The 27,776-nt window shown below is 37.0% G+C and overlaps 1 protein-coding gene across 1 annotated transcript; it reads left to right on the top strand.

Moving 5' to 3' along the window:
• The first annotated feature begins 527 nt into the window (after nucleotides 1–527).
• LOC129892947 (two-component response regulator ARR11-like) lies at nucleotides 528–27,776 on the top strand. Its single transcript, XM_055968452.1, has 9 exons — nucleotides 528–605; nucleotides 2,634–2,786; nucleotides 4,161–4,196; nucleotides 4,291–4,357; nucleotides 24,339–24,488; nucleotides 24,816–25,199; nucleotides 25,368–25,444; nucleotides 26,389–27,177; nucleotides 27,717–27,776. Exons 1-9 carry the CDS (start codon nucleotides 528–530, stop codon nucleotides 27,774–27,776), a joined length of 1,794 nt encoding a protein of 597 aa, XP_055824427.1.

The following is a 27,776-nucleotide window of genomic DNA, read 5'->3' as shown; positions in this document are numbered from 1 at the left end:
TAGTATTGACTTGGGTGGAGTTTTGATACAGAAAGGAAAGGTAGTTTCCTATGCATCTAGAAAGATGAAGGTTAATGAGAAGAACTACCCTACCCATGATTTAACAATAGTGGTATTTATATTGAAGCTATGGTGTCATTACTTGTATGGTGTGCATTGTGAATTCACTGATCACTGGAGTCTTTAGTACATCTTCAGTCAGAGGGATCTAAACTTGAGACAGTGTATATGGCTTGAGCTACTGAAGGACTATGATATAACTATTTTGTATCAATAGTGGAAGTCCAATGTGGTGGAATATACTTAGAGTAGAAATGCTCCTAGTATGGGGAGTCTCACAGTGATTAGTGTAGATAGGAGCCCTTGGCTAGAGAGCTTTAGAGGTTAGCTAACAGCTTTTTTCAAATGCGGGTTTTAAGAAGAGTGGAGGATTTATTGTTTTTACTGAGGCTTTCTCTTCCTTAGTTGAGCATATTCGGGAGAGATAATTATATGATGAAACGTTATGTCTCATTCGAGATAAGGTGATGAGAGGTGAAGCCAAGGCAGCTAAACTTGATTCAAAGGTGGTTTTAAGGATTGAGGGTAGGATTTGTGTGCCCAAGGTAGGTGATTTCATTAGACTGATAATAGAAGAGGCCCATTATTCCCATATTTCATTCATCTGGGCATGGCAAAGGTGTACCATGACCTTAGTCAACATTATTAGTGGTGTAGGATGAACAAGGACATCACAGAGTTTGTGTCCAAGTATTTTACATGTCAACAAGTTAAGTGTGATGACCAGCGGCCTGGAGGTATGAGTCAGAGGATGCCTATGCCTATTTGGAAGTGGGAACAGATCACCATGGACTTCGTTGTAGGTTTTCCAGCCACTATGAGTGGTTATGATTCTATATAGGTGGTTGTTGACAGACTAACCAAGTCTGCTCATTTCATTCTAGTTAAAGTGAAGTACCTAATAGATAAGTTAGCCGCTTGTATAGATCGTTTGGTTTCATGGTGTCCCATTATCCATTATTTCGGATTGGGGTTCAGTGTTTACTTCGCATTTTTGGAAGGAATTATAGTAGGTTTTGGGTAGTAAGCTTGATATAAGTACAACTTTTAATCCATAAATTGATGGCCAGTCTGAGCAGACAATTCAGGTGTTGGAGGATATGCTCTGAGCATGTGTTATTGATCTTGGTGCTAGGTGTGATCAATATTTCCCCTTAGCAGAGTTTGCCTACAAAAATAGTTATCACTCCAACATTCAGATGGCCCCATTTGAGGCATTGTATGGTAAGTGGTGTTGATCTCATATTGGGTAGTTCAATTCAGCTAAGATGGACTCTTTAGACACGGACTTGCTTAGAGATGCCATGGAGCTGGTTTAGATGATCCAGGGTAGTCTTTTGATATCCCAGAGTATGAAAAAGAGCAATGCGGATAGGAGAGTTCAACCATTGGTGTTCATGGAAGGGGACCATATTTGGCTCCGAGTGTCGCCTATGAAGGGCGTGATGCATTTCAGAAAGAAGGAAAAGCTTAGCCCTAAATTTATTAACCCATTTGAGATTTTAGGGTGAGTGGGAGAGGTGTATTATAGATTGGCTTTTCCACCTAGCTTATCAGCAGTATATCCTGTGTTTCATATTTTCATGCTCTAAAAGTATGTTCTTCCGAATGAGTCTCTTGTGTTATCTCTTGACATGGAAGAGTTGGGTTAAGATTTGACTTTTGATAAGGAGCACATAGCCATTCTTGATAGACAGGTCCATAAGTTAAGGACCAAAGAGATAGCTTTAGTATAGGTACAGTGGGAGGCACCACTCAGTTGGAGAGGCGACTTGGGAATCGGATGATGACACGTGGGCTCAATATCCATAGCTTTTCAAGGTTTTAGGTACTTTATTTTACTTTATGATCGAGGACAAACATGGTTTTTAGTGGTGAATGATGTAATAACCCTGAAGGTCATTTTTAGAATTTTTTATAAAAAGACCATTGTACCTTTTCCGGTAGTTTTCCCAAGTCATAGTTGATTGATATTTGATGTCTTTTTCATGGGTTTTCTTGAAAAGTTGAGATTTTTTGTAAATTCTGAGTTTTAGAGATTCAAAATGACTCAAAATGATATTTAAGGTCATTCAGAGTTTCGAGTCTCAAAATCAAATTTCGTTAATTCCATTAGTTCCAGAATATTGTAATTGGTCCAGAAGAGTTGATGGAATCATATTCAGGGTTGTATCATGGTTTTCATATGTGGAGTTGGAAATATTTGAGTTTTTGGCCATAGAGTTGATTTTGGTCAATGTTTGAGGATCAGATGCTCGAAATTTAATTCTGACGACTTTGTTGGATTCAGAGGATAATTTTAGGCCTGGGTAGAGTTTCTGTGTATTTTTAGGAAGATCCAAGGGAATTTTAGTCTTTTAAGGTTTGGAATAAGTTTAGTTGCAACTTATCAAGTTCTGTTTCAAGGAGACCGCAAATTAGAATTCTGATAGTTCCACTGAGTCCGAAACGTCAAATTTAGTAGGGTTGTATATATGGTTTGTGTGCATGGGATTTTGAACAAATCTCGATGGTTGATTCCTAGATTTGAGTCTTAGTGAATTTTTGTGGTCTGCTGTTTCTGGTTCCTGAAGATTCTTCTCCACATTCGCGGAGACTTGCCCGCGTTCACGGAAGGTATGGAGTTCCTTCTCCGCATTCGTGGAAACTTGGCCACCTTCGCGAATGGACCAATGTCTCTTCTCCGCTTTTGTGGAGCTTATGCCTCGTTCATGGAGGGTCTTTTGGTTAGCCTCCATTGTAGTGGAGTTAGTTATCCACATTTGTGGAGGGAAAATGACCCCTGAACAGTGTCTAAACACCATTTCATGAATTAAACTCCATTTCACCATTTTTGGAGCTTGGGAAGCTTGGGGAAGGTGAATTCTTGAGGAAATTTTGAGGGAAATTGGTTGGGTAAGTTATTTTACCATGATTTCATCATTTTTTGTTAATTATTTACTAATTTTAGCCAGAACTTGGAGATTTCAAGTGAGAAAATTTGGGGTTTTCAAGAACTTGGTTAGTTTCAATGTTTTGAGGATTGTGGGATTGTTTTAAGTCCGAATTCACTTCTGTTTTCACTAGTAGATCCCAAATATTTTAAAGATGACGTTTTTGTAAAAAAATTTGGATTTGTTTTCTCATTTTTGGAATCGGGTTTTCGGGCATTTCGGATAAGTTTAGGCCCAGTTTCCAAAAACTATGATTTGGGTGTTGTTTGTTTCATATTTTGATTGATGGTTTGTATTTGCATAGATTATGGTGATTCGGAGTGCATTCAAAAGGGGAAGGCTCACGTGGATTGATTGATAGTGTATTGGTTAAGGCAAGTGAACTCTTAAAACTCTATGAATCTTTTAGAATTCTGAATTTCCCGTGTGTATATGTGTTGGGGAGTAATGTGAATGAAGTTATGGGTTGAATTGTGAGATGAACTAATGTAATTTAATCGATGGGGTTAATAAACGATGATGTGTGTTATTGTTGAGAATTGAATATTACATACCGTGATCTAGATATCTATGTGTATTTGATGAAATACTTAATAGTCCGATTATGATTGTGGTTTGTTTGAATTGATTATTCCTCATTATTTGTGTGAGCATACTGTTTGCATTGGTTCTGAACCACTTTGATGAGAGGTATATGATTGTGAGGCCGAGGTTATTTTCGTTCAGAGATATTATATTGTTGAGGTCATTTCTGATGGAATTATATTGCTGAGGCCATTTTCAGTGGGATTATATTACTAAGGTCATTTTCGATTGGATTATGTTGCCGAGGTCATTTTTGATGGGATTATATCCCTGAGGTCATCTCCAATGGGATTATATTATCGAGGTCATTTCCGGTGAGGTTGAGGCCATTTTTGGTCAGCTATTGTGGGACCGAGGTCAGTTTTTATCAGAGATTATCATGTTGAGGTCTTTGCCGGCGATTGTACACAAGCATGATCATTTAGTGTGCATATGTATGTTCTGCATATCTGTGCGTGAAAGATTGATGCTTATATGTGATTTGTGATTACTTGTATGTTATATCTTATGATATTGAGTTATGATCTAAAACTTATTAAAATATTTAGTATGAACTGTTAGGTTGGGCTGATTTCTGTGCAGGTTTTAGTTACAGAGGTTGGGTTTGGTTGGAAAGAAGTTCGTGTTTTCTATTAGATTTACTTAGTTTTGCTAGTTAGCTTGTTGGTCACCGTGTTGTTTGGTACTCACCCTTGCTTCTACACTTATGTAGGTTCTGAACCTGGATTTTGATCACCCATCCCTTCTGATTATTCGAGGCTTTCAGGGGATTGTGAGAGGTAGCCATTGTTATCTAACGAACTTTTAGATTTCTTGTATTTTTATGTTTTACTCTATTTGAGAGTTGAAGACATATTGAGACTTGTATTTCTTTTCAGTTTTATTTTCCTTTACTGGATGATATATGTGAAAACCAATAGTTGGGGGTATTTAAGTTGAAAGACTTTTGTTCTTGTTTATTACTTACTTAGTTAGACTGTTTCCGTTTTATTCTCCGTAAATATTAGGGTTTAGGCTGACTTTTCTGGTGGTAAAGGACAGGTACCATCACACCTAGATTCGGTTCGTGAGATAAAATATATAGACAAATCAAAGGATCCCTCCCAGAACCTAGAAGTCACAAGTATAGAACAACTACAAAATAGATACAAGTCCCAAAAGTGAACCACAGAAACAACGTTTGTCTCATAAAGAAAAAGACTAGTCACTTTATATAGAAGGTGACAGGTAAATCCAGGATGCCATGTGCTCACCCTTGCCTTCAGAACTAGACTACAATAGGCTCAAATTAGCGCTGGTAACTAGTACTCGGACCTGCATCACGAAAACATATGCAGTGTAGTATTAGTATGAAAATAACATATACTCAATAGGCATCATTGGAAGACTAAGCTTGAAAAGTAAAAGCAATATGAAAAGTGGGAATAACACAAAAAGAAGGTCAAGGAGCAGAATTCTATATAGGAATGCAAACAAGTGTATAAAAGGACCAAATTAGAGTAACTACAAGCTAACTACACCTAATTGGACCCTCATAAACCCATAAGGTACACATCTTTGAAAGTTTAAATAAAAATCCAAGCAAATACCGATAAGTTCGACGGGTGCACATATTAGCTATAACTACTGAGAAAAACATATGGTGAATCCAGAACCAAATAGTGCGTATCCCAAACCACAAACCGCGAATAGGCCTCTTAATGGAATCAATCAAGAGTCAGGCCACTAGGTATCAACTCCGTAGAGGATAACGGGCCCCCATAATAGGAAAGCACAAAGCCCAGACCTCAAACCGCGGATGAAACATCTCAAATGAATCAACAAAAATAAATTATCATCATAGGACCACCATGATGTCACGCCTTGGAAGGGTACCCTAGACGTGACCGGCACTCGAAAGCCGTTTCTGACCTTCAAGCGAACCACCTAATTCAGTCACACTATCATTCAATCATATTCACTCGAAGGAGGGTTCAATCATAACAAACTATTCATAATATAAGGGTCAAGGGCCAATCACTAACAACTTATCAAAGCAAATATAATAAGACTTCTCAAAAGTAGCAGTCCAACCTTCCACACTCTAGTCTATGAAGCCTCTATCAAAGTCTAGAAGGTGCCGATGACAAGCCCATGTCTACCAAAAATCAAAATAAAGGGAACGATAATAAAACTATACAAGAAAGCTCAACATCCTCCGAAAACTAGGAGGACTCACCAACTAGCTGGGAGTGTATGTGGATCTTCAATGGATCGTCGGTTGATGATCTCTAGTACCTGTCTCTGCATCATGAAACGATGCAGGTCAAATGGCGTCAGTACATGGAATGTACGAGTATGTAAAATGGCCGGATGAAACAAACATCAAGAAACATCAATATAAACTCAGGATCTCAACTCATATATATATACATAACAACTCACTCAAGTATTATAAGAGTAACAAGAAAAGGTTTAGACGGGACCAATCACAAGCCACTCAACTCAACTGACTCGGAGCACTATCAAGACCTAAATAAGAGTTTCTCTTATCCGACAACCATCACTTATGAGCCAGTGATAGTACAACAATCAGACGTTGTTGCCACGTCCGTCCATACCTTGCCAGGGCATGAACACCTCCCTAATCAAGGATACCATCAATTAGTCAAGTCCTATCATTTCAGGACAATAAAATAGGAAACATCCGACTTTAACGATTCGATCCAATAGGAAGCATCCGACTTTAACGGTTCCATCCCTACCTACATTGGTAGCGTAGTTTCTGGGGTTCGAGTATGGACTATACTCTTACCCGCTTCGGTGCTCGATACTCCTCTCATGACTCCATGCTCATAAGACTCCCTTCAATTATCTCAAACAAGACCTCACGGCTATTTTCATGTGGGACGTTGCCAACCCATCAACTCTATTCTTATTTCAACTCAATTAAGTCATAATGGCAAGTCCCATTTAGGACCTCGTCCACTCATCAATTCTATCCTCCAATCAACTCGATCAAGCCTTATTTAGATAAGCATTTATAACCTCTTCTTAGGACTCATCACAACTCTAAGGCTTTAAACCAACAATTCAAGTAGAATAGAACATTCAAGAAAATTGACTTATGCATCATAATCACATGGTTAAAGAGAATAACAAAACATAATAACAAGTCATCTCCATCAACTCATACTAACATGAAGGTTTTAGGAACTTCTTAGGTCAATAACATCAACACCAATAAAGTCAAATTAATAGGAGACAAAACTCATTCAAACATAAACTATACCAAGAAACTCCATTCTCATGGACCTCTAACCTCAAGCAAGAGTAGGGAACATGGGTGGATTTAACCCATGTTTTAGATAGCCTTACATACCTTAGAATAGATTCTTGAAGAAACCTTGTTGTTGGGTCTTCAATGGCAACTTGAATCTTGAAGCTCTTGGAAGAACTCTTTGCTAGATGTGGAGAAGAAGAAGAAGAGAGAGAGAGAGACTTCTAGGGCTTTTCTAGAGAGAGAGTGAGGGATGAAAATATGTCCCCAAAATGTTCAAGAATGATACATATATAATTTTGGACAATTCCCAAATTGCCCCTTCTCAAAAGTTCTGAAAATAGGCTAAAAGCGCTCCTGGCGCGATAGTGGCGCGTCGCATCATTACAGCGCCAGGCCGATTGCACCTAAAACCTGGAAATCTGATAGTGGCGCACCACGCCAAGGACCAAACTACTGAGGCACATTCTTGATGCGATAGTGGCGCGTCGCGCCCTTACAACGCCAAGGCCATTTTTTTCTAGGTTCTGGAAATTTGGCTTGAAAAACCCTGCACACCTCGTAGTGGCGCGCCGCGCCAGGGACCAAACTTCTGAGGCATGTTCCTAGCGCAATAGTGGCGCATCGTGCCACTGTGGTGCCAAGCCCAATTTTCCAGCAATTGCAACCCAGGCCTGAAATCCCTGGCATGCTAATTTGTCTTAGGATAGTTATATCTTTTGACTCCAAACTCCAAAATATACATTCTTGGTGGCGTTGGAAAGAAGACTCGATGAAATTTAATTTAATAGGTCGTGGGCCACCCAGATTGTCGTCCTTCAAAATATAGGGTCGTTAGAAGTCAACCCCTTATGCGAACTCCTCCTCAAACTTAGCTACGATGAATCTTTTAGATTTGATTTGGTCCTAGAGGTCCTTCATGACCCCACATCACCTCTAATGCTGCTCAATCTCTCAAAGACTCATCTTAACTCATGCAAACACTCCACAATACTCGAGTTCGACCCTACCCGAATACAAAAAGGGTCCAAACCTTAGGGAAAATTTTGAGGGTTGCTACATTATCTTCCCCTTGGGATCATTCATCCTCGAATGACGAGTGGCCAAAAATGGACTCGGGGTACAAATCACAATCAGAGTTCGGTCAATCAACCAATCAATTTCTCAAACAATTACCAATCAAACTCAAAATACACAAATGAATTCAAGTCAAGGAAATAGACATTACCTTCAACATTCTCATCGATAGGCATGAATAGATGTGGATATTTAGATTTCATATCTTCCTCTGCTTCCCACGTGGCTTCCTCAACAAACTAATTTCTCCACAGGACTTTAACTGAGGCAATCTCTTTATTCCTTAATTTGCGGATTTAGCGATCAAGAATTTGGACCAGAATCTCTTCATAGGATAAGCTATCCTTAACTCCAATACTATCAATGGGGACTACCAATGAGGGATCGCCTAAGCACTTTTTCAACATCAAAACGTGGAATACCGGATGAATAGAGGCTAGCTTTGAGGGTAACTCCAACTCATAGGCAACAGTCCCAATCTGCCTCGAAACCTGGTAAGGACTAATATATCGAGGTATGAGCTTCCCTTTTTGTCCAAACCTCATGACACCCTTCATGGGTGACACTTTCAAATACACCCAATCACCTACCTCAAACTCTAAGTCTCTCCTCCTCACGTCGGTGTAAGATTTTTGGCGGCTTTGGGCTGTCTTTAGCCTATCTTGAATGATTCTCACCTTCTCGATGGCTTGGTGAACAAAATTGGGCCCAATTAACTCGACTTCACCAACTTCGAACCATGCAATGGGTGATCTACACCTCCTTCCATACAAAGCTTCATAAGGAGCTATTTGAATGCTCACATGATAGCTATTATTATATGCACACTCTATAAGGGGTAAGTGATCATCCCAATTTCATTTAAAGTCAAGCACACATGCCCTCAACATATCCTCCAATGACTAAATGGTGCACTCCGCTTGGCCATTCGTCTGGGGATGAAAGGCCGTACTAAGGTTCACCTTTGAACCCAGTCCTTTCTGAAAGGATTTCCAAAATTAGGAAGTAAATTGAGCTCCTCTGTCTGAGATGATAGACAGGGTGACCCTATACAATTTGACAATCTCCTGTATATATAATTTTGCATAGTCCTCTGTGGTGTCAGTAGACTTAACTTCCAAGAAGTGAGCGAATTGCGTCATTCTATCCACAATCATCCAAATTGAATCACGTTGCTTTCGGGACTTTGGTAGGCCTGTGATAAAGTCTATGTTGATCATCTCCCATTTCCATTCTGGAATTTCTATATTTTGAGCTAAACCACATGGCTTTTGATGCTCAACCTTCACCTGTTGACAATTCAGGCACTTGGAAACAAACTCCGCAATATCTCTCTTCATCCTGCTCCACCAATAGATTTCCCTCAAACCATGATACATTTTTGTGGAGCCCGGATGAATAAAGTATCTAGAACTATGCACTTCGGCCATAATCCTCTCTCGAACATCATTGACATCAGGCACGCATAATCTATTTTGATACCTCAACACACCATCTCCCCCTTTGGTAAAAACCATTACCTCTTGTTTGTGAATAACTCCCTTCAATTGGAGAAGGACGGGATCTTGGCCTTGTTTATGTTTTACCTCTGATACAAGTGAGGATGGAGACCTATCCTAAACAGTAACTCCACCTTCATTGTTCTCTTCCAGATGAACTCCCAATTGGGCTAATCTATGTACCTCCTTCGCCAATTCCTTCCTTCCCTACTCTACATGGGTAGTGCTACCCATAGACAACTTGCTAAGAGTATCAGCAACAACATTAGCTTTACCTGGATAGTAAAGGATGCTCATGTCGTAGTCCTTGAGTAGCTTGAGCCATCTCTTTTACCTCAGGTTGAGTTCCTTCTGGATGAAAACATATTGTAAGCTCTTGTGATCGGTGAATACATCAATATGCACTCTATATAAGTAGTGGCGCCAAATTTTAAGGGCGAACACCACGGCTGCTAGCTCAAGGTCATGAGTTGGGTAGTTCTTCTCATGAACCTTAAGCTGTCTTGAAGCATAGGCTATCACCTTTCCCCTCTGCATCAGCACACAGCCCAAACCAATTCTGGATGCATTACAGTAGACCACAAAGCCCTCTGTTCCATCGGGCAAGGTCAGGACAGGAGCAGTGGTTAGCTTGGCCTTTAGTTTCTCGAAACTCTCCTCACAAACATCGTACCATTGAAACTTAGCCTTCTTTTGGGTCAGCTTAGTCAATGGTGATGATATGGAGGAGAATCCCTCTACAAAACTTCAATAATAGCCGGCCAAACCCAAGAAGATCCTTATCTCTATCGTGGATGTGGGTCTGGGCCAATTCTTCACAACTTCAATCTTCTGAGTGTCAACCTGAATACCATCTCCGGATATGATGTGGCCTAAGAAAGCCACTAATGCAAGCCAAAATTCACATTTGGAGAACTTTGCATACAATACCTGCTCTCTCAAAGTTGGTAAGACGACTCTAAGATGATGGGCGTGCTCTTCCTTATTCTTGGAGTAGACCAGAATATCATCTATAAATACAATCACAAACATATTAAGATATGGTCTAGACACTCAGTTCATGCGATCCATAAAAGCTGCGGGGGCGTTAGTCAACCCAAAGGACATGACCAAAAATTCAAAGTGGCCATAACGAGTCCGAAAAACGGTCTTCAGAATATCACACTCCCTCACCTTCAACTGATGGTAGCCGGATCTCAAGTCTATCTTTGAAAAACACGTGGCACCCTGAAGCTGATCGAATAAGTCATCTATTCTGGGGAGAGGGTATTTGTTCTTTACGGTGACCTTATTCAGCTACCTGTAGTCGACACACATTCTAAGAGACCCGTCCTTCTTCCGCACAAATAAGACCGAAGCACCCCATGAGGAGACACTTGGCCTAATGAATCCCTTATCTAAAGAGTCTTTCAGCTGCTCCTTCAACTCCTTCAACTCAGCCGGAGCCATTCTATAGGGAGGGATCGAGATAGGTTGGGTATCAGGAAGAATATCAATCGCGAAATCGATCTCCCTATCAGGAGGGACTCCAGGCAGATCTTCAGGAAAGATATGCAGAAACTCGTTGACAATCGGAACCAACTTCAGGGATAGAGACTCGATATCGTCATCTTTCACTCGGACTAGGTGATAAATGCACCCTTTTGAGATTAGCTTCCCGTCCCTAAGGTAAGAAATAAACTTACCCTTAGGCATAATAGGACTGCCCCTCCACTCTATGACAGCTTCGTTCGGGAATTTGAACTTGACAACCTGAGTTCTACAATCAATAGAGGCATAGCAGACATAAAGTCAGTCCATGCCAAGGATCACATCAAAATCAACCATGTCCAACTCAACTAGGTCGGCCAAGGTATCCCTGTGATGAATTGACACAGTGCAGTCTCTATAGACTCTCTCAGCTAAGACAGAATCACCAATAAGAGTAGCTACACTGAAAGGCTCAAGAAGACATTCGGGAATTTTATTAAACTTACTAGCCATGTAAGGAGTCACAAAAGATAGGGTGGCACCCGGATCCATCAAAATATAGCAATCAAGAGAAGAGACTTGAATTATACCCGTCACGACTTTTGGAGAGTCCTCTTGATCTTGGCGACTACCCATGGCGTATAAATGGTTTGTACCTCCGCTGGTGCCCGAGGTAGTTCCCCTCTGATTGCCTGTAGCCGACAGTGCGGTGGCAGAATGCTGGACTCTATTTCCCCCTATTGGACACTCCCTCTGAAAATGGCCTATTTGGCCGCATTTATAACAGCCAACCCTTTCTGCTCTGCATTCTCCTAAGTGGAGCCTACCACACTTACTGTATGGTGGCTTCCCCCTCACATATTGACTTATACTGGCCTGTGATTAAGAACCCTGGGGCCTAAAATTCTGGCGACCTTGTCCCTGCCGATCATACCTATTCTGCGGCACTGGTGCACTGGCGATAGATGAGGCATAGTTGGAAGGCCTCTTCTAGAAGAAGGACCTGTTGCCCTTGCTTTGCCTCTGCTCATTCTCATGCCCAGCTGATCTTTCCCTTTTGCTCAGATGCTCCTCTCTGTCTTTCCTCTTCTTATCCTCTACCTATTGAGCATACACCATTAGTCTCGAAATATCCATGTCGGAGATCAACAATGCTGCTTTGCACTCATTCTTCACATGCCTCCCTAATCAGGAGATGAACTTCCTCATCTTTGACCTCACATCAGGAATCATTTCTGGAGCATACCTGGACAGCTGGATGAACTTCAGGCTATACTCCTTAATGGTCATGCCTTCTTGTTTTAGATTCACAAATTCCTCCACTTTTGCTTCCCTCAAATTTATCCCATCTAGCAGGTTCAGCATCCTCGCCCCTACCCTGTTCCCATTGGTTATACCAAATGTTTGCCACATCTTTGAGTTGATAAGACACCAACTCAACCCCCTCAATTTCCGTAGTATGCATAGCTTTTAGAATTTTCCACATATCATCAATAAAGTTTTGCGGATCTTCATCTACCTTAGAATCCGTGAATGCCGGTGGATTCATCCTCAGAAAGTCTCTAATTCTAGTGGCAGCAGATGGCTCCTGGGAACTAGAGCTGAGAGCCGGCGAACTCTGGTTACCATTCCGGGCAGCCATTAATTGCGTGAGCATTGCAATTGCCCCTCAAAATTCTGCCTCTGATATGGGTGCAGGTGGAGTAGCTGGCACGTGGGGTGCCTTCGAGTATCTCACAGGTCGGCCTCTAGCCCTTACCAGGCGTGCCTCGGACTGGGGCATCTCGGCGTTATCAACATTCCTCTGGCTAGCAGTACGTTTTGGAGGCATTATCTGTAATGTATAAATGCACGAATTAGAAGGGAAGTTTCATAGAGTTTAACTCCATTGTACGAATTCAGAGTATGAAGGAAGTGAAACAATTCCTAATGTCTCATAGCCTCCTGATTATAAGTGTGGTGCACGACACACCCATAAGCAAGACTCTACTAGACATGGCTCCATAGACTCCCTAGGACACTTGAACTCTGGGCTCTGATACCATGTTTGTCACGCCCCGAGAGGGCACCCTAGACGTGACCGGCACTTGAAAGCCATTTCTGACCCTCAAGCGAACCACCTGATTCAATCACTTTATCAATCAGTCATAAACGCTCAAAGAAAGGCTCAATCATGACATACTATTCATAATATAAGGGCCGAAGGCCAAACATGATTAACTCAACGAAATAAGTACAATAGGACTCCTTAAAATAACTGTCCAACCTCTCCACACTCTACTCTATGAAGCCTCTATCAAAGTCTAGAAGGTGCCAATGACAAGCCCATGGCTACCAACAATCGAGTTAAAGGAAGCAACAACAAAAAAACTATACAAGGAACTCAACATCCTCCGGAAACTAGGAGGACTCACCAACTAGCTGGGAGTGTAAGTGAATCTTCAACGGAGCGCCGGTTGATGATCTCTGGTACCTGTCGCTGCATGATTAAACGATGCAGGCCAAATGGCATCAGTACATGGAATGTACGAGTATGTAAAATGGCCGGAGGAAACAACATCAAGAAAGCATCAATATCAACTCAAGATCTTAACTCATATTTATCTACATAACAACTCACTCAAATGTCCTAAGTCCAACAAGAATTTTTAGATAGGACTAACTCATAAGCCACTTAACTCAACTGACTCGGAGCACTATCAAGGCCTAAATGGGAGTTTCTCTTAACCGACAATCATCACCTATAAGCCGGTGATAGTACAACAATCAGACGTTGTTGCCACGTCCGTCTATACCTTGCCAGGGCATGAACTCCTCCCTAATCATAGATACCATCGATTAGTCAAGTCCTATCATTTCAGGATTATAAGAATAGGAAACATCCGACTTTAACGGTTCGATCCCAAGGGAAGCATCCGACTTTAACGGTTCCATCCTTACCTACATTGGCGGCGTAGTTTCGGGGGTTCAAGTATGGACTGTACTCTCACCCGCCTTAGTGCTCGATACTCCTCCCATGCCTCCATGCTCATAAAACTCCTCTAATCATCTCAAACAAGCCCTCACGGCTAGTTTCATGTGGTACATTTCCACCTCATCAACTCGGTTCTCATTTCAACTCAATTAAGTCATAATGTCAAGTCTCATTTAGGACTTTGTCCACTCATCAATTCCATTATCAAATCAACTCAATCAAGCCTCATTCACATAAACATTTATGACATCTTCTTAAGATTCGGCACAGCTCTATGACTTCAACTCAACCATTCAAGTAGAATAGCACATTTAAGGATATTGACTTAAGCAACATAATCACATGGCTAAAGAGATCAACGAGACGTAACAACAAGTCATCACCATCAACTCATACTAACATGAAGGATTTTAGGAACTTCTTAGCTCAACAACATCAACACATATAGCATCAAATAGATAGGAGAGAAAGTTCATACAAACATAAACCATACCAAGAAACTCTATTTTCATGAACATCTAACCTCAAGGCAAAAGTAGGGCACATGGGTGGACTCAACCCATGTTTTGGATAGTCTTACATACCTTAGTGAAGAATTGAAGAAAACCTTGTGGTTGGGTCTTCAATGGAAAACTCAAACCTTGAAGCTCTTGGAACTCTTCTTGTTGGAGAAGGATTTGGAGAGGAAGAAGAAGAGAGGGAGAGAGAAGAGGTTTCTAGGGCTTTTAGAGAGAGAGTGGGGGCTAAAGAAATGATCCCAAAATAGTCTAGGGTGATACATATATAATTTGGGGAAATTCCCAAATTGCCCCTTCTCAAAAGTTCTGAAAAATAGGCAAAAATACACCTGGCACGATAGTGGCGCGTCGCGCCATTGCAGCGCTAGGCCAATTACGCCTAAAACCTGCACACCTCGCAGTGGCACACCGCGCCAGAGACCAAACTACTGAGGCATGTTTCTGGCGCGATAGTGGCGCATCGCGCCCTTACAGCGCCAAGGCCATTGTTCTAAGTTCTGGGAATTTAGCCTGAAAAACCCTGCACAACTTTTAGTGGCGCGTCGCACCAGGGACCAAACTACTGAGGCATGTTCCTGGCGTGAGAGTGGCGCATCGCGCCCTTATAGAGCCAAGGCCATTTCCCCCAGCAGTTGCAACCCAGGCCAAAAATGAAATTCCTGTCGTGCTAGTTCATCTTAGGATCGTCATATCTTTTGACTCCGAACTCCAAAATATACGTTCTTAGTGGCATTGGAAAGAAGACTCGACGACCTTTAATTTGATAGGTCGTGGGACACCCAGATTAACGTCCTTTAAAAGATAGGGTCATTGAAATTCGACCCTTATACGAACTCATCCTAAACTTAGCCACGACGGATCTTTTGGACTTAGCTCGGTCCTAGGGGTCCTCAATGACCCCACATCACCTCCCACGCTCTTTAATTTCTCAGGGACTCATCTTAACTCAAGCACATACTTCGAAATAAATACGATGGGCCCCACACGTGTACAAGGAAGGCCCGAATTTTTGGGGAAAATTTTTTAGGGGTGTTGCACATCCCTGCCTACATTGGCAGCGTAGTTTCTGGGGTTCGAGTATGGACTATACTCTTACCCGTTTCGGTGCTCGATACTCCTCCCATGACTCCATGCTCATAAGACTCCCTCCAATCATCTCAAACAAGCCCTCATGGCTAGTTTCATATAGGACGTTGCCAACTCATCAACTCTATTCTTATTTCAACTCAATTAAGTCATAATGGCAAGTCCCATTTAGGACCTCGTCCACTCATCAATTCTATCCTCCAATCAACTCGATCAAGCCTTATTTAGATAAGCATTTATAACCTCTTCTTAGGACTCATCACAACTCTAAGGCTTTAAACCAACAATTCAAGTAGAATAGAACATTCAAGAAAATTGACTTATGCATCATAATCACATGGTTAAAGAGAATAACAAAACATAATAACAAGTCATCTCCATTAACTAATACTAACATGAAGGTTTTAGAAACTTCTTAGGTCAACAACATCAACACCAATAAAGTCAAATTAATAGGAGACAAAACTCATTCAAACATAAACCATACCAAGAAACTCCATTCTCATGGACCTCTAACCTCAAGCAAGAGTAGGGCATATGGGTGGACTCAACCCATGTTTTGGATAGCCTTACATAACTTAGAATAGATTCTTGAAGAAACCTTATTGTGGGATTGTGGGGTCTTCAATGGCAACTTGAATCTTGAAGCTCTTGGAACAACTCTTTGCTAGAAATGGAGAAGAAAAAGAAGAGAGAGAGAGAAAGAGACTTCTAGGGCTTTTCTAAAGAGAGAGTGGGGGCTGAAAATATGTCCCCAAAATGTTCAAGGATGATACATATATAATTTGGAACAATTACCAAATTGCCCCTTCTCAAAAGTTCTGAAAATAGTCTAAAAATGCTCCTGGCTCGATAGTGGCACGTCGCGCCATTGCAGTGCCAGGCCGATTGCACCTAAAACCTGCACATCTGATAGTGGCACGCCGCGCCAAGGACCAAACTACTGAGTCACATTCTTGACGCGATAGTGGCGCGTTGCGCCCTTACAGCGCCAAGGCTATTTTTTTTGGGTTCTGGAAATTTGGCTTGGAAAACCCTGCACACCTCGTAGTGGCGCACCGCTCGAGGGACCAAACTACTGAGGCATGTTCCTGGCACGATAATGGCGCATTGCGCCACTATTGCGCCAAGCCCAGTTTTCCAGCAATTGCAACCCAGGCCTGAAATCCCTGTCGTGCTAGTTCGTCTTAGGATCGTTATATCTTTTGACTCCAAACTCCAAAATATACATTCTTGTTATCATTAGAAAGAAGACATGATGAACTTTAATTTAATAGGTCGTGGGCCACCCAGATTGTCGTCCTTCAAAAGATAGGGTCGTTTGAAGTCAACCCCTTATGCGAACTCCTCCTCAAACTTAGCCACGATGAATCTTTTGGATTTGATTTGGTCCTAGGGGTCCTTCATGACCCCACATCACCTCTAATGCTGCTCAATCTCTCAAAGACTCATCTTAAATCATGCAAACGCTCCATAATACTCAAGTTCGACCATACCCGAATATAAGAAGGGTCTGAACCGTAGGGAAAATTTTGAGGGGTATTACACATGGAATGACTTCCACACCAAAGAAAAACTCAAGGAAGTGACAAAGCCATAGAAAAGAAGAGCTATGGACAAAAGGACATCGAAATTGAGTTACCACCTAGCTAAGGCTCTGTTTATCAGATCTAAGTCTTCTTCTAAGCCGTCTGAAGCGACATTGGAGAGGTTGTAAGGCCTATAGGCTCCAAAATACAAAAGTCAAGGAAAACACTAGTCTACACCTAGGCTAAGTCCAAGCATGCTCTCAACATCATCAAAAAATAAGAATAATCTAAGCCATAAGGTAAGGATGATCACTAAACAAGTACGCATGCTCACAGCTCCCAAAAGCACCCCGAAATAAGCCTAAAACATGATTTTTAAGTAACTAATCATAATCAAGATCCTAACAAACCTAAATTCCATATAATCAACATGAAGTCACACTCATTTGCTCAATTTAAAGAGAGTGAAGTCATAGCCTACCTCAAATCAGACCGCGCGCTCCAAAATCATGTTTTTAGAGTTTTCTTTTTCAGATGGCCTCAGAACGCTGCCACACTATCAAAAATAGTTTCAGAACATCATGTTTTTGGAGTCTAAAATGAGAATGTTTGCATAAAAATCACCAAGAGTACCTCATTGGGCTGGTAGCCCCGTTGGGCCAAAAGTGCCTCAAATGAGTGATCCCCAGCACACTCCAACATGTTCCTCCAAACTTTCCGAACACACCAAGCTTTGAATCATCAAATGTTGAGCTTAAGAACTCAAGTTATGCTAATTTGAACTTTGGGATGAACACTACTAAAAAAATGTTAAAAGCAACGGACAAAAGTGACGACAACATCGCTTTTTTGGTTAAAATTGATGAAAAAGCGACGCAGTCAGTTCCTTCACTTTTTGTCTCGACACTTTTCCAAAAATGACGGACTGTGTCGCCATGTATGATGCAGTCCGATCGCTTATTTGTATTTTTTTAAAAAAATTATTTTTGAGGAAAGCGGCGGACAACGTCGCTTTTTTCTTGAACATGAAGAACTTAGCGACGCAGTCCATCGCTATTTTTTATTTTTTTATTTTTAGGAAAGAGACAGACAATATTGTTATGTCCGCCGCTTTGTTCTTCATTTTCTTCATACGAAGAACAAAGCGACGGACAAGGCGACCTTGTCCGTCGCTTTTTTTGGAATTTATTTTTAAAAAAATACATAAAAAGCGACAGACAAAAGGGCCCTGTCAATCGCTTTTTCTGTATTTTTTTGATAGCAGAAACTTGCAATTTCTGATGCACACATACACTATATTATCATTTCAATTCTGATCAACATATAGCCCAACAATACAATCAACAACAAACACAACAAGAATATTGTGGATTGTTTTAAATGTAACTTTTTAACAGTTCAGTTCATTAATTAATAATACAATGTGAAGGATATGATTGGAAAATAATGATTTTATGGCGCTTTTGAACATTAATTAATAATTAATAATAATAAATAAGTATCTATTGAAACAATTGAAATAAAAAATTAAAATATTTCTTAAAGGTAAATAACTCTTACATTAGACCCCTTAAGGGACATAAGCCTTTTTTCTTATAATTGATGACATTTTTTAGAACATATATTTAAGTGACTAAACATTAAAAAATGATGTCATCAAGAAAATATTTCCCTCTATATTAAATTTGCAAAAGGAAAAGTAGAAAAAAAGATAAATGTATAACCTTGTCATGACTCAAAAAATGAAAAAAAGACAAAAGTGTAATCTTGTCATGACTCAAAAAAAGGGAAAAAAGTTCAAAATAATTATTGATATTGTTAACAGTAATATGCATACTAGCTAGAGAAGGATGCTATATAAACAAGTTTCAAAGGGAGAGATCAATTCAAATTCGAGCTTCAACTAAAAAGTACAAAAGACTTATAAATATAATCTGCGTTCCTTTTATTTCTTGGATCTCGTCCTTCAAAGTAACTCCTCCTTGTTACTTTCGAAGAACAAGATCCTCAGTCTAATCCCAAAGGATTAGATAATGCCATGGCTACTCCTTATCTTTGTATGACAAATAAAGTTTGTGTGTTGTTGATTGATCACGATAAAGAATTTGTAAGTGGGATGGTTGATTTGCTCAAGTCCTACGAATATAAAGGTAAATAAAAAATATACATAGAACTTAAGTTTGTTTTGATGTATTTTATTTTTATATTAGATTTTATTGATATGATGTTTTTTATCTCATTTTTTTCATTCGCATTGATCACTCTTTAGATTTTGTTAATCTTGTAGATATTCAATCTCTTTTCCTTGTTTTCATTAACACTAATTTTGTACTTGGTTATGTTTTGTTTTGACTAGTTAATAAATGACTCGCTTCTTTTGGAAGCTTTTCACACATTTGATTAACTTTCTCTGTATATTTAGATGTATATGATTTTTAAAAAAAAGTTGTAATTTTATATTAATCTTTTTGTCATTTCAATTTCATTTGATATCCCTTAAGAGACAGAATTTATATAGATCATTTTATCTACTTAATCAACTTACATATGTGTTTTATTCTTGGTCCTTTTGTAGAAAAAAGGGAAGAAAATACTCTTTGCCAATTGGCCTAGAGCGACAATGAATTGGAGGAGAAATTATTTAAATGCTTCAAATATAAGTTTTTATTAAGGTTTAGATGTTTGCTTTTTACAAATATATATATAATTTAGAGAAAAAAACTATTTAGATTGTAAAGTCACAAGATTAGGACAACGAGAAGGAAGAGAAAGAGAGAAATTGATAAGAGTCAAGCTGATTATTATTATTATTGAACTTTGAGATAAATTGGTAGACCTCTTCTTGTCCTTTAATGGTAAATTGGTGAATGTTTCAATTCAAGATCTGTTTTGGCTTGTTTCTGAGCACGGATTGTATCTGTTTTTGGGGAACAAGTTCCTTGAGCTATTTGGAATCTTTTGACAGAGCAAACTTCAAGTTCGGGCATGCTTCTAATCTTTGGGTTTGAGTCTTGACTTTGGGGTATCATTGTATCTAGTGTACTCATCGGGCTTATGGGGTTCGAGTTAGGTTGTAGATAGCTGTTTTACTTCACTACTTTGTTCTTTCTGGACTCGTGAGCTATATTATTAGAATTCTGTTATCGCCTCGTTCTTATGACCTCTTGTTATTGTTTACTTTCTCTCTTTTCATATTATTTTTACTTCTCAAGTTCAATCGATCTATGATGCCTACTGGGTACCTGTTGTTTTGGTACTCATACTACATTTTGCATCTGTTTTCTTAATGCACAGGGATGATTCAAGCATTTTAGCAACAGTTCTTCGGAGATAGAGGACGAGCTGATGGCGTCTTAGTTCAATTTATCTCCCTCATTATATAGTTTTAACTAGTCTTTTGTAATGAGACAAGTCTGTACTTTTTGATCTACTTTTGAAACTTGTACTCTTATAGTAGCTTTGTACTTTCGACCACTAGGTTGTGGGATTTGTTCGTATACTCATTTTGTGTATATATTGATGTTGTTTTTGTTTTCCGTTGTGTTGTCTTTTAAATTGTTTTTATTTCTGATCTCGTTGGTTGATGAATCTACCCAATCTGCATGTTACTGTCATTTCAGGATATGGGTTGGCTCATCTACTGGTGGGTTACATAGGTGTCATCATGAATCGAGTTTTTGGATTGTAACACTTTTACTCGACTTTAAATAAATAAGAAAATGAAATAATTAATAAAAAAATAAAAAGTATGTGGCAATATCGTTGATAGAGGTCAACTTCTATTTCTTATTTCTCGAATTCTAATTAATTTTCATTTTCCATTGAAATTAATGATTGTTGATGATGGAGATTCCGATATCATGAAGAGAGTCAGTAATTAAAACAAAATTGTAACCGATAAATTTGACTCTTTTTTGTTGCTCATTAATTAATAGTTTGTTTTTGTGTGTTTTAAACATGAATATTGTGGGCTGTTTTAAATGTAACTTTTTAAAAGTTCAGTTCAACAATTAATAATAATATAATGTGAAGGATATGATAGGAAAATAATAATTTTAAGACACTTTTGAACATTAATTAATAATTAATAATAATAAATAAGTATGATTGAAACAATTGAAATGAAGAATTAAAATATTTCTTAAACGAAAATAACTTACATTAGATTCCTTAAGGGACATAAGCCTTTTTTCTTATAATTGATGACATTTTTTAGAACATACATTTAAGTAGAGAAAAGGACCATATTATCCCTTATCTTTGCCTTTAAGACTCAAAATAATCCTCATTCTTTCATATGGAGCACTAATAGTCTTTCATTGTAAAAATAGTGCAGTCAGTCTGCCAAATATTTTTCGTCAGTCACTAACGAAATCGTTCACTTGCGTGTCATTTAATAAATTAAATTAAAAAATTTCTTCATTATTCATGATCTCCATAATATTATGAGAAGATTTATTGATATAATTATATTGATATTTTTTCCAATCTTTTGGTAGGGTTGTTTAAGTTAAACACAATCAAAATCAATAACTCAAATTGATAAAATATTATTGATTTACCGATAATAAGTTATTAAATTTATGAATTCAGTAAAAATAATAACATACTCAATATAGTCTCATTAGTGGGGTATGGAAAGAATAGAATGTGCACACATCTTACCTTTACCTTCCTAGATATAAAGGTTGTTTCCGAAAGATCCACGGCCTCAAATAACTTACAATTCGGAAAAGATTTAGATTATTATTTCTTTTGAGAATTATCGATTTAATAACGATTTTTGTTTTTTCTTAACGAATAATCGATAACCCGATAATAAATATTAAATTATAATTTTATGCTTAATCTATAGTAACGAGCTCTTATTTTCGACGTGAAGTGTATTTCTAAAATTCTTGACAATTTACATGTTTTGCTTTGCTATATCAATAGTTACATGTTGAATAACTTGGATATTGATATTTTAGATTTAGGTTTCTCATAATATTTTCTTTAGGATTTCTGGATATGCATATTTAACTTGGATATTGATAATATATTTAGCTTTATAATAAATAGTATTTTAGATGTTGCATACTGCGCAGATGTTATTTAGCTTGATTGTGTTTTAATGCTTATTTTAATAAAAAAATAACAATTAAATTGATAATCAATATCTTAATGGTCTATAATAATTTAGTATATCTATAAATTGATAAGTCGAATCAATACCGCTCAAAATTAATTCACTTGGTAACCTTAATAATTAACCTTCATTGTTGCTTAATGAATGGACAAAAGGAGCTAAACGTTGTAAATTTGGACGGAAGTTATTTGGAAGACTAAAACTGCACCATTTTTACAAAGAAGAAGGACTATTAGTGCTCCCAACAAAAAGATGAGGATCATTTTGAGTCTTAAAGCAAAGATAAGGGACAATTTTGGTCATTTTCTTCATTTAATTAACTAAACATTAAATAATGATTTCATCAAGAAAATATTTCCCTCCATATTAAATTTTCAAAAGGAAAAGTAGAAAAAACGATAAATGTATAACCTTGTCATGACTCAAAAAATGAAGAAAAGACAAAAGTGTAATCTTGTCATGACTCAAAAAAATGGAAAAATATTCAAAATAATTATTGATATTGTTAACAATAATATGCATACTAGCTAGAGAAGGATGCTATATAAACAAGTTTCAAAGGGAGAGATCAATTCAAATTCGAGCTTCAACTAAAAAGTACAAAAGACTTATAAATATAATCTGCGTTCCTTTTATTTCTTGGATCTCGTCCTTCAAAGTAACTCCTCCTTGTTACTTTCGAAGAACAAGATCCTCAGTCTAATCCCAAAGGATTAGATAATGCCATGGCTACTCCTTATCTTTGTATGACAAATAAAGTTTGTGTGTTGTTGATTGATCACGATAAAGAATTTGTAAGTGGGATGGTTGATTTGCTCAAGTCCTACGAATATAAAGGTAAATATAGATATCTCCAAAAGATTTACATAGAACTTAAGTTTTTTTTGATATATTTTATTTTTATATTAGATTTTGTTGATATGATGTTTGTTATCTCATTTTTTTTATTTTGCATTGATCACTTTTTAGATTTCATTACTCGTATAGATCTTGAATCTCTTTTCCTTGTTGTATAACACTAGTTTTGTACTTGTTTATATTTTTTTTACTAGTTCATAAATGATTCTCTTTTTTTAAAATTCTTTTGTATGCTTATCACACACTCGATTAGTTTTTTCTGTAGATCTGTATATGATTTTTAAAGACGGTAATAGTTTTTTATCAATTATTTTGTCATTTAAATTTCATCCCGATATCCCCTTAAGAGACATAGTTTATATTGATCATTTTATCTACTTAATCAACTTACATATGTGTTTTATTCTTGGTCTTTTTATAGAAAAAAGAAAAAAAATATTCTTTGTCTATTGACCTAGAGCGACGATGAGTTGGATGAAAAATTATTTAAATCCTTCAAATATAAGTTTTGATTAAAGTTTAGATCTTTGATTTTTACAAATCTATGTATAATCTGGAGAAAAAAAACTATTTAGATCCTAAAGTCACAAGATTAGAACAACGAAAAGGTAGAGAAAGAGAGGACCTGATAAGAGTCAATTTGGCTATTATTATTGTTGACCTTGATATAAAAATTGTTTGTCTTTGACCTAACTTTCAAGAAGAAGAAAAAATCCTTTTTATTTTTCTGAAATATTTTCCTCCGTCCTTTTCAATTCATATCTATGGTGCCAATGTATCTAAATAACAATTTAAGCATATTTTAGGGGCATCAATATGTTTTTTTTTTTTTTGATTATCCAACTACTTTGTTAGTATTCATTGACTGTTGATTCATTAATCATTTTTTACGTGAGTTTCTTTGTTAGCTACATTTTGTATTTATCATATAGTATACAAGACTTTACAAAGTTAAGGCTGCATACGCACAATCCTCTTCTGACCGCATTGGTAGAAGTTACTTTGGATATGTTATTATTGTAGTTATTGTGTGTTCATACAATACACATGTATAGAACAAGTAATTATTTTTGTAATAAATAAACTAATTAATTATCATTAGAACATAAAAATTAATATGCGTGACATGAAAAAGAACATTTTTATAGTACAATCTAACAGAAAAATAAAAGGAAGATTTTTCTAAAAAAATATAATCTTTTGTTAGTGCTTAAATAATTTCATAACGGTTTTATTTGAGATACTCCGGCTAGAAAATACACCAAATTGAAACTTTCCAAATATTTTTACAAACCCTTATGATAATTTTTACGCATATTTTTTTTCTTGTTCTTTATTGACTTTTAAAGTGTATTGATACAGTTAGGACAGCTGATATTGCTTCAGAAGGAATGTCAATGCTCTCCAAAGAAAAGGAAAAAATTGATGTGATGATTATCAATCTGAATTCACCTGACTTGCTTTCATTTCATCTTTTGGATCAAGCTGTGGCCTTAGATATAGTTCCACTTTGTAAGTATTCAAGTTTACTCTTCATTTATGACATTTATACACTACAAAAATAATTCGTTATCAAATCCATCATTAATTTATCTATAAATAACCCTTAGCTAAATAGATTTTGTTGATACTATGTCATCAAAAGGAATTAGCGATGGATTTTAATTTGTTATTTAGATACATAAATTCTACGGCGCTAATTCTTGCTTTTAGTGATACGATAACGTTTGTTTTGTAAGAATCTATTTTTTATAATAGATAAAAACTGATTTAACCCTAACATGATGTTTACAATATGATTTAATTTTAATGATTAGGATTTTGAAAATAACAATGCAGGTGTATGTGATAAACATAATACACACTTAGCAAAGAAAGCTTTTGAAAGTGGAGCTTATCTATACCTGCAAAAGTCACTTCACCAAGTAGTTGTGAAGTACTTGTGGCCTTTTGTGTTTCGAAAAAAAATACAAAAGGAAAAAGCTAGAGAAGGACTCGAAAAAAATGGTGATCACAAGCATGTTGATGATATTGATAGCAATAATATCCATGAGACTTCAACTGATGTTGTATCTAATGAAAAGTGCAAATTGAGGAGTAAAAAAGAGAGAAAATTGATTAATGAAGAAAAGAGACAGGTTATTGTACCGAAGACTCGCATTGAATGGACTGAGGATCTTCATAAAAAATTTGTGGAAGCTGCGAACCAACTTGATGAAGGCAGTAAGTTCACTTTACAATTATGTATGACTTCATACTTATAATCATTGTCAACTTACTTGAGATTAAGATGCTCAAACTAATTATTGTATTTAATTCATCTTTCTTATCTTAATTTAGGGATGTATGTTAAATTAAAATGATCTTACATTGTTATGAATTTTTTTGTAGGATGTTTTCTGACTGACATTCTTGAGTTAATGAATGAGCCTGATCTTACTAGGTATCAAATAGCTAGTCATCTCCAGGTACATCCTTAAATTTTTTAAGTAGTGAATTATTTATGTAATATTTGTGAGTATTTGGTACAAGGAAAAATTATTTATTTGAGAAGATATTTTCATGTAAAGGAATTTTTTTTTGTACGCAAAAAACGTTTTTATGGGAAAAAATTGGAAAGTCATTTTTCGTAAAATAAGATTTTATATCACTTTCGCCAATGAACATTTGGACATTAATATGAACCATTAGTAGTTAAAGCTTTTATTAAAAGAATATTCCACTCAATAATATCATCATCTATCTTTAGTTTATATCTTTTTAAGAGAGATTTATCGTTCACTTATTATATCAAACATGAAGGGGAGCCTTGGAGTAACTGGTAAAGTTGCTGCCATTTGACCAGGAGGTCACGGGTTCAAGCTTTGGAAACAGCCTCTGGCAGAAATGCAAGGTAAGACTGCGTACAACAGACCCTTGTGGTCGGGCCCTTCCCCGGACCTTGCGCATAGCGGGAGCTTAAGTGCACCGGGCTGCCCCTTTATTATATCAAACATCAAAAATATTTTCAATTGAAAGTAATGACTTCTTTCTCAAAACACACTCAGCTCAAAATTAGTTCAAATGATAAATATATCAATTTTCCCATAAATATCATAATCATATATATACCACATGATTAGCCATATATCAAAGATGTTGAAATAAGTTCTTGTAATCTTTTTAAACTAAGAAACTTTTGTGAACATGCAATTTTAAAATGCTTTTTCTTAGCTAAAACAATATATTATTCTATCTATTTATGGATTATGCGTGATATATATCTCAACTTGAATATCCTTTTTAAGCGTTACAGTTGCTCTTCCTACAACCTTTGTTCTCTTTCTTTTTAGACAAGTCTTCAACTATCGTAGTATCTGTTTTTTGAATTTATAATTTACTTTTAATTATTTTTCTTTCTAACACCTCATAGAAATATCGTAACAAGACTTGGAGAGTTCCAAAGAAGAAAAAATCTACTCGACATCCATCAGGTCAATTAGGATTCTCAAGTGGTTCTACACAAAGAAGTAGCCTTAGAAAATTTGGGATGACGTCTCATGTTAAAATGAATGTTACAAATCTACAACAACAACAATATGACCCAAAAACCCAAAGAGTCCTAGATATTCCATTTCTACCAAATAGCAATATTTTTTCTAAAGGAGAGAGTTCAACTTTGCAAAAGGTCTATCAACCACAACTTCAAGTTTATCCCAAATACCTCAACCCATTCGATACCCCATTTTTACCATCAGTCGAAACTAACAATGTTGCCGGGCAACAACGACAACAACAACAGGTACCTTTATCTGAATTGTTGGGATCACAAGGATCAAATATTAGAAGCGCTTATTATAGACCTGGGCTAGAGTTTAACATTGAGATCCATCATTCTCAAAATGACTACGCCTTGGATGTAGCAACATATTCAATAATGCCGGATACAAATATTGGAAATACGACAATTAATGGATTGGGAGTAGCAAATGTTAATTTTCAGCAATATAATGGTGAACCAAACATGTCTCAACCCAACAATATTGTCACTACATCACATGTGAGTGATACCCAAGGAAGTGATCCAAATGAGATGATAAATTGCGATGATTATTTTGATTTCAGTAATATGGATTTTCTCTTTCAGAATTTTGAACCTCCAAGCTTTAACCTATCCAATGAACATGACAATGAGTTTGATAAAGTCTACTCTGATGATATGGTTAGTGCTTCTATCTAAACTTTATTTATGTTGCAATGCTACTATTTATTTATCTACATTTGTCAGGATGAAAGTTATTTATAAATAAATTATTTTCTGACGAATGACTTTTTCTATTCAGATAGAATATTAATATTGATATAAAATTTGATATTATGTTTATTCTGTGCTTGATTATTTATATTAGCTTTCAAAATAAGTTTTTCAATTAAAATATTTGTGTAATATATTTATATCTTTATATGATGGGGGATTATACTCTTTAATATCCTTGTTTTGAATCAAACGATCCCTTAGCAAATCGGATAGTGTTTTGATGATTTTTTTAGAAACTGACTTTCGTCCATAAGTGAAAATTGAGAGCATTGTGAAGGAAACTGACTTTCATCTAAAAGTGAAAAAAGTCATTTCCAACTTATTTGATGAACAAAATTCTTCGTAAAAAATAATGTTTTGACAACTGACTTATGTTTTAAGAATTTATCTTACCTTACACACTGTAATCTCTTATTGATTTTACCTTGAACCTACATATACAGGTGGCATCAAGTGTCCAATTTCCAGATATAACAAATATTCCTGATGATTCTTCAATATGA

This window comes from Solanum dulcamara, chromosome 6 (genome assembly GCF_947179165.1).
Source record: "Solanum dulcamara chromosome 6, daSolDulc1.2, whole genome shotgun sequence".
Classification (NCBI taxonomy): Eukaryota; Viridiplantae; Streptophyta; class Magnoliopsida; order Solanales; family Solanaceae; genus Solanum; species Solanum dulcamara.
This window is presented reverse-complemented; position numbering and strand designations above follow the sequence as displayed.